The sequence below is a fragment of the Triticum aestivum genome, chromosome 5A, assembly GCF_018294505.1.
Source record: "Triticum aestivum cultivar Chinese Spring chromosome 5A, IWGSC CS RefSeq v2.1, whole genome shotgun sequence".
NCBI lineage: Eukaryota > Viridiplantae > Streptophyta > Magnoliopsida > Poales > Poaceae > Triticum > Triticum aestivum.
Genome location: NC_057806.1, coordinates 81,946,217 through 81,954,387, shown reverse-complemented (window position 1 = coordinate 81,954,387; position 8,171 = coordinate 81,946,217). Strand labels below are relative to the sequence as shown.

The following is an 8,171-nucleotide window of genomic DNA, read 5'->3' as shown; positions in this document are numbered from 1 at the left end:
CCACGCCGAGCCGGCTCGATGGTTCCATCCATGGCGAGGAAGCGCAAGGCATCCGACGACGTCTCTGACACTGACATCGACGTCGGCATACCTCTATCACTAGCTTCGACGGACGCGTGGACGACGTCCACGGTTGCGGCTACGACGGCGGCGAGGCAGCAGCAGCGGGGCAGGAAGCGGTTCGTGGGCGTGCGGCAGCGGCCGTCCGGCCGGTGGGTGGCGGAGATCAAGGACACGATCCAGAAGATCCGCGTGTGGCTCGGCACCTTCGACACCGCCGAGGAGGCCGCCCGCGCCTACGACGAGGCCGCCTGCCTCCTCCGCGGCGCCAACACCCGCACCAACTTCTGGCCCCGCCCCTCGCCGCCTGCCGCCTTGCAGCCGCCGCCGCCGGCTATGCTGTCGATGCAGGCGCCGGCGTTGCCTTCCAAGGTCTCCAACCTCCTCCTCCTCCGCCTCAAGGCCCGCAACCAGCAGCTCCTCCTCAACGACGCCACGGCGCCGCAAGAGGCTGCGCTGCTACAGCAGCAGATGCAGAAGCAGATGTCCTCGTCGACGTCGTCGTGCCAAGAATCATACGTCCATGGCCGTGACGACGAGTACTGCTTCCAGGTAGACGACTTTTTGAGCGAGGAGTGCAACAACTCGCCAGAAATGGAGGAGGAGGAAGAAGAGGTGGAGGAAGAAGAGGTGGAGGAAGAAGAAGAGGTGGAAGAGGAGGAGGAGCTGGACTTCCAGTTCATGGACAAGCCGACGGTGGCGGAAGACGAGGACGCCGGGATCTGCTCCCCGTTCGAGATGGTCGCCGCCGAGCTCGGCGGCTCGGCGCCGGTGGAGGCTAACGATGTGGACGGCGAGCCTGCGACGGCAGTGCAGGAGGCGATGAGGAGGATGGACTACGAGAGGAAGGTGTCCGCGTCGCTCTACGCGCTCAGCGGTGTGTCCGAGTGCCTCAGGATGCGCCTCGGCGGCGGCGCCTCCGCCGCGCGCGATCAGCTCTCCGGCCTGCGCGAGGCGTGCCGCAAGAAGCAGAGGGCGGCGGTGCAGCAGCCAGCATCGGAGCAGTCCTCAGAACCAGCCGTCGCTGCTGCTGATCATGACGCAGAGGAGGGTAAAGCTTCCATGCAAGAGGAGTGTTCAGGCAGCAGCAGCAGCGGCAGCAGCCTCACAGAGGCGGCGAGCTCGTCGTCACCGGAGGCTAACGTCACCGGCGACGGGGACGTGCTGCTGTGGAGCTCCCTGGACCTGGCGCCCATCTGCTACATGGCATAGGCTGACCAGTTTTGTTGACGTGTTCCATGGTTGCAACTTGCAGTTAGGTTGTGTTGCTGTGGAATTCGTTTTGCTCCATGCATGGCAGATGGCTCATATGAGAAGCCACCCCTGGCCATCACTTGCTTAATTACCAATTTATTTTGAGAAACAGTGGTAATAACAACAGAAACGAACTTGCATGCACCTCGGCTGGTAGTGCTTCAAAGTAGAACTCAACTGCATATGAAACTTGCATTGAGATTCAGAGAACAGAGCCTTCGTCGCCGTTGCATCCCCTCCAGAGCCGCCACCGCAGGCGTTTAGCCCGAGTTGAGAGGGTGGGGTCCTAACCCCTTTTGTCATACATGGCACGAGTACCAATTTTCCACCAGTTTTCCCATGGACACCACTCTACAACCTCAAGGCCACCAACAGGCGTCAGCAAGAATGCACAGATGAGGCTTACAAGAATCTTTCCACACTTGATTTTCTCATGTGGATAACTTTAGAAATGTGTTCATGCATGGAGTTGAATTCCTCAAGTTTAGATATTGGGGCCAAAATATGGCCAAAATATACAGTACTAGTATAGTGCCAAAGAAACAGTCAAGAGTTTATCATATCATTCTTTTGTTCTTCTCTATACAACAGTGTGTGTGATACACAAAACTAACACTGATAATCTGGAAAAGCTCAAGCTAGAACTTTGCAGATGCACTCAAACCTCAGAATCTCCATCATGCTAAACTTGTTAATGTTTTCGGCTATTAGAGCAAAAGGCTATGAGCGTCCTAATAAAACTGGGCGAACCGCCTTAGTGAAATCTTCATGAAACTTCTGCTCTGAAAACCTTTGAGCACGCTTCCATGCTGCTGCCGCCATTTCTCGCCTCTCTGGCTCCGGCATCCTCAAGACCTTGAGGATTGCCTCCGCAAATTCTTCCTTCCTGGAGGCCAGAAACCCTGTCTGGCGGCTGTCCTCCTCTAGCACAATATCCATCATTGGTCCTGCAGATTTATGGGCTGCAAGAAATAGGATATGTTATTAAATGTTCAATGTCAGCATGATCACCCCCGCAAAAAAAATAAAATGCCAGCATGATCAGCTCCAAGTGCAGCATCATTCGGTTCATGGTTCTAAAATTCTTCTTTGCCTTACCTTTGACACCCAAAAATTGCAATGTGGAGTACATTCAACGAGGGATTTGTTGTTCACAGCAAAGAAAAATGTAATGTTTTTATAATAATTGCAATCTGTAACCCAAAACTTCGAACTAAACAGCTATAGTGCAAAGCATGCATAGCATCCTTTGGAAAGTGAAGTTGAGGACATCAACCAGAGATCAATAGGATACTTGCTCAGTTACTCACCAATTGGAATAGCACCAGCAGCCATGTACTCGACGACACTTATTCCAAAATGCTCATCTGTCATTGAATGGAGCCCACAAATTGCACCACCAAGAAGCTGTACCAGGTCTCTGTTTCATGCAATAATATACCTGTTAATTACTAGACAAAGAAAAGGTGGTTTCTAGCTGTAGTTTCGAAACCAAGACCTGTAAGAGATATCCTGGTGGAACTCTACAAGCTCATCTATGTGAAGCTCCACAGCTCTGTCCTTAAGCTTTTGTAATCTTTCCAGATCCTCTTTATTCCGGCAACTGCCAGCAAATTGAAGTTTTGGCTTAAGAAAGTCTGAATCTAGCCTTTCAAGAGCAAGTGCAAATGCCTCCAACTGAAGACCATGGGCCTGAGGAGAGCAGAGAGTAAAAGGGTAGAGGTACTTTAGTGAGTGAGCTGTAAGATCTTGTAACAGATTTTGATGCAATGGTAAGTTGACATACCTTTTCAGGACGGAACTGTGCAACTGATATAAGAATAGGAGGTGTTGTTGATCTTTCCAGGGGAAGCATCTGTTTTATTCATTAAATGTTTATTGTGAGTACAAACCAAATCTTTTTGTGTAATTAGATTTTAGCCTAACAACAAGAATGCAGAAGTAATTTTAGTCGATGACTTGCATTCATAACATGTCCACATGATCACAGCACATAATTGATTGTGACTGATGGGAATCTGGACATACCTGCAGGGCGGAAGTATCGCATGGAGGGTATACCCTCTTAGTACGCTCTGGGACTTTCCAAATATTCACAATATGGGATCTTGTCCATGAGGAATTCACCATCACAAGATGTGCACAGGAGCCAACTAAACCATACAACCAACTGAATATGGTGTAGTACAGAACTTTGCATCGAGACAACCAGATGCTACAGCCAAAAGAACATCCAATTAGTACAGAACTTTGCATCGAGATAACCAAATGCTACAGCCAAAAGAACATCCAATTAGTACAGAACTTTGCATCGAGATAACCAAATGCTACAACCAAAAGAACATCCAATTAGTTTTGCATGGTTGATATAATTGATACAGGCTATTGAAAATATAAAGAATATTATTCCTTTGTGGATGCACAATTCTGTTAATTCAGACTATATCATAAGAGGAAAGAAACATATGTCAAGAACACCGACCATATCATAGATTAGGCCAAGAGAACATGCATGTTTAAGTAACACGTTTTTGGACATTCTTTTGATCATGCACAGTAAGATTTTAAACTCCCAGATACAATAATGCACCACTGTTTTCCAAATTACCATGCTCCAATAAAAGGAATCGGATCTAAAATTGTTCCCATACCTTCCAGAGATAAGAGAGTTGTTGTTGTACATTGAGTTGCGCTGCTTAACACGTTCGACCATATCAGAACTGATCGTGGGATAATGAGTGTAGCAGAGGACCTTGCAACCAAACAGCCAAGCCAGTGGATACGTAAAAGCATAGCCACTTGTATCAAAGTAAAACTGCGGGGTGAATTTGTTAAGAGCCTCCCATGCGAGATATACTGAGCCAAGACTTTGCCCGATCATTGTGAAGCGCGGATATGTGCTTGCTTCGATCCACTTTCTCTTGTTCAAATAAACGACCTGAAAATGCAGTTCAGACATTTTAATGCTCTTGCCAGTACACCACATTTGTTTTGATTAAGTTCCAATTGAATGCAGACTTGCAGTAGTATGTCAGTATGTTAAGTAGTACTACAGCACTAGACTGCATTTTTCTCATTTCATAACAGAAGTAGAATGCAGTGTTAAACTAACCGGGAGGTCGTCCAGATAAAAATTTACAAGAAAAAGCAATCAGAACGGCAAGAGGGTCCATTGCAGAACTAAAGCAAGCTCAATTTGCAAGAAGCAAAGCAGCTACGACTAGGACCGTCTCCCGAGATCCAATTTCTACTACGCAAGAAACTTCGCTCCATGGGGCCGTGCCGTACCTGCGGCGGGCGGAGGAGGCGGACACCGAAGCGATCGAGCGCGCGGGAGGCGAGTCCATCGGGGGACGCGTCCGCGTCGCCGGTGAAGACGGCGCAGGGGAGGTCGGGGCAGAGGTCCTGGACGGCGCGCACAGCGCACCAGAGCACGCGCTCCCCGCCACCGCCGTCGTTGGTGTACGGGTGGAAGAACCCCGCCGCGGCCGCGGGGTCGGGCGCGCGGCGGCGCAGGAGGCGGAAGAGGCGCCGGAGGGCGAGAGCGAGGAGGGTGGAGACGAAGGTGAGAAGGCCAGCGAAGATCGCCATGGATGCGACGCCAAAGTCTGGGTCGGTCGGACTTCGAGAACAGTATTTTTTTTTTCAGGGGGTATAGTTTTTCTTTGAGGGGTTCGAGAACAGTATAGTTTTTCTTTTTTCTTTCACTTGGACGCAACTGTTATTCTTTGAGGGGTCCGAGCAACAGTAAAATCTGAAAAAATGTTAAAAAAAATCTTAGTATTATGCAAGCAACGTTGGTGTTTTTCCAACACGTGTGCACAATTCGCTATGAATATCACATTCGTGTAGGTGTGGGCAAAAAACAAAATTGATCTGTGGTTTCGTAGCGAAGTTTTGCATGCATGTTGAAAAAATATCAATATTTAATGCCAAAAAATCAGATTTTTAAAAAATTATTTAACATTTTTTGGATTTTATTGTTCACCCGAACTCATGTGAGCTTGGGTGCAAAACAACACTGTAAAATTCAAGAAAAATACAAAGTAACTCTTATGACTAAGAATTACAATAAAATCTATTGGAAACACCTTCTTCGATGTATCAATCTTTACTTGTAGAAATACTCCAAAGACTTGGGCAAAGAGTATGCAATTGGATTGAAACAACAATTTTGTCACTTTTTTGCCCGTACAAACATTATCAATAATGGATTTTGAAAATGCCTTGACTCGCCCATCCAACCTTGATCATGAACGTACTTGGGCAAGGGATGATCCCCTAGAAGTGCAGGACGTAGGATCACAATATATTCATCATTGTGTCGATGAAAGATTTCAACTTCACAAATAATCAATCCAACAAAAAAGTTTGACACCATAACATAAACTTATCAAATCCGAAAAATCGGATCTGCAATGACAGAAAGTTCTCTAACCTCATGGCATCGCCAAAAATACGAGTAAATTTATTCTCACAAAATATGATGACGAAAAACATAAAACTCTTGAAGATGTGAGGTCACCCCATCTCTCAGCGCCAAAATGGCAGCCGGAAGCAAGGGGGGCACAAAATCCCTTGTGACGGCGGCGGCTGCAGCTAACGAAACCCTAGGAAGTCTAAACTTCAAGCGATCTAGGAAGAAAAAATGGAACTCTAGAACAATATAATAGGCTTTGGGTTTTGAGTTCTGGGTAATTCGACAGGGAAGGCTGTTAGGGCATATCTCTCTTTAGTTGGTTTTGATGTTGACAACACTTCGCTTTGCGGACTAACCGCATGCGTTGAGCATTTCAGATATTCTTATATACGGTACACGGCGGTTTTATTCCCCCCGGATAAAGAACGAGCGGAGAGAGATTTTCCTGCGTCTCTTTTCGTTGATTTGAGTCAAATGACGGTGCCCTGCACCAGGGGTGGCTCTCTCAAGGGAGCACGACCTCGACGTCTACAAGGGGCCCACTTGGCCCAATACAAGGAAGAAGCCCTAGGGAGCGATGTGGACCTTCGTGCCCTCCAAGGCTAAGGGCGACGACGCCCAAGATCGCATCTACCGCCATGTAAACCTTAGACCTTCCTTCCTATATGATCTCTCTGGATTATCTATTCTCAGATAGACAAACTCTCGGTAGCAATCTCATACAGCATTGTAACCCCTCACACAAGGTATCCATCCATCATGAATAACAAAAACAAGCAGGATGTAGGGTTTACTCTCCGGATGCCCGAACCTAGATAAACCCTTTGTGAGACCTCCAATCTAAGACTTCCAGCTGCACACGGATCCCTACCAAGGGATCTAACGGTATTTTGCACCGCCAGTTGGCGCGCCAAGCACGAGCGGAGTTGGCTAGAAACTGATCTTGGGCCAGATCTGTTTTGTCCTCTGATGACCTCTCGCCGGGAACGAGCCCATTGTTCAGCTCCCTCATCTTCATCGTCAATGAGATGGGTCGGGTCAACATCAACCCACCGACCCACCCTATTACTCTAGGATCTCCAGCAAGAACCCACAACGGTTGCACCCGATCTGGAGGGCATGCATCAGCGTCAGGATCAGCGGGAACCATGGGTCACCTCAGTCACACATACCCGGAGGAGCCGGAACCAACCATCCAACTCGTTGCGATGGTCTGCGGCAATTGGCGCCTCGTCCACACACCAGAAGATTGCCTCATTGCCGACCTCAACACTAGCAATGACACCAATCTATTTGACATCATCTTGACCTCGAACAATGGAAGCCACGATGAGGGACCACTCTGCCTCATGGATGAGGACAAAAACATCGGCCCTCAACCCATCAACCAAGTCACCTACTCCGACCTCTAGGGAGAATCAGAATCCCCCGAGCTTAGAGGCCGCTGACACCACCGACCAGGAGACATCTTAGTCAGAAGCTCCACCGGCAATGTTCCTCCATCAAATTATGATAACGAAACCAACCATGAGAGTACCACAGGCAGTAGTAACGACATGGCCCACCTCCTCATACCTGCATGTGTCGGGGTCGATGGCCGTCACGATGCAACCACCCACCGACCCCATCGCAATACCCTAGCAGCAGGTTGACACGGGCATCCCAGTAAGCTCACCGTCGGGATTCCCCACAACTACGACGGCCTTAAGGAATGCGGCATCCATGTTGTCGCCCATAAAAGTATACGCCCTGAATTACCTCACGAGCCCATCACCGGCACTGACTGACGTCTAGGACACTAGGGGCCATCCGCGTGTCCCAACTAAACGCGCAACTCGCACTCCAGCAAAGGTCACTGGAGGCCTTAGCGTGTGAGGCGCGTTGGAAGGCGGTAACACAAGAATGCCTACGTCGCACCCCCCGGTAACCGCGGAATCTCATCAACAATCTCGTTAACCTCGGATGAGTGCAAGGCATAGGAATGAACTAGCTGACAAGGCTGCACCACCACCAACTCCAGCTCACGACCTCCAAACAGCGACATCATAGGCTGACCAGCTCCAGGCTACGCCAGGAGATCCCAAACTCTCGGCCAGCCTTACCCACATACTCCATGGGACGATGGAACTTCATGATAACATCTCTCGCTCAAGGGATAGGCTCGTAGGCACTGACAGTGCCTTATCCGCTGCCAACCACCCTACCCGCTAGTGCCCACAAGAATCAGTAGAATGACCAGAGGTCGCACCGGCGACCAGGGCCACAAACCTCTGACAACCCATATCGGTCGTTGATACGTCCATTTTGCATCATGCTTTTATATTGATATTTATTGTATTATGGGCTGTTATTACACATTATGTCTCAATACTTATGCATATTCTCTCTTTTTTTTACAAGGTTTACATGAAGAGGGGGAATGCCGGCAGCTGGAATT

The 8,171-nt window shown here is 48.8% G+C and overlaps 2 protein-coding genes across 2 annotated transcripts; one reads left to right on the top strand and one right to left on the bottom strand.

Annotated features, from left to right (window-relative positions):
- On the top strand, positions 1-1,383 carry LOC123102410 (ethylene-responsive transcription factor ERN1-like). The gene has a single exon (XM_044523762.1). The coding sequence runs from the start codon at positions 19-21 to the stop codon at positions 1,270-1,272; it is 1,254 nt and encodes a 417-aa protein (XP_044379697.1). The 5' UTR covers positions 1-18; the 3' UTR covers positions 1,273-1,383.
- A 400-nt stretch (positions 1,384-1,783) lies between these two features.
- Positions 1,784-4,964, bottom strand: LOC123102409 (GDP-Man:Man(3)GlcNAc(2)-PP-Dol alpha-1,2-mannosyltransferase). Its single transcript, XM_044523761.1, has 7 exons — positions 4,603-4,964; positions 3,966-4,252; positions 3,343-3,529; positions 3,101-3,169; positions 2,813-3,006; positions 2,625-2,734; positions 1,784-2,276 (listed from the first exon to the last, which is right to left on the bottom strand). Exons 1-7 carry the CDS (start codon positions 4,903-4,905, stop codon positions 2,035-2,037), a joined length of 1,392 nt encoding a protein of 463 aa, XP_044379696.1. The 5' UTR covers positions 4,906-4,964; the 3' UTR covers positions 1,784-2,034.
- Positions 4,965-8,171: the final 3,207 nt, after the last annotated feature.

Coding starts and splice junctions, on each gene's coding strand:
- LOC123102410 (XM_044523762.1), top strand. CDS start 19: ATGGTTCCATCCATGGCGAGGAAGCGCAAGGCATCCGACGACGTCTCT.
- LOC123102409 (XM_044523761.1), bottom strand. CDS start 4,905: ATGGCGATCTTCGCTGGCCTTCTCACCTTCGTCTCCACCCTCCTCGCT. Junction 4,253..4,602: donor GCCTCCTCCGCCCGCCGCAG/GTACGGCACGGC, acceptor CTGCATTTTCAG/GTCGTTTATTTGAACAAGAG. Junction 3,007..3,100: donor CACAGTTCCGTCCTGAAAAG/GTATGTCAACTT, acceptor TGCTCTCCTCAG/GCCCATGGTCTTCAGTTGGA.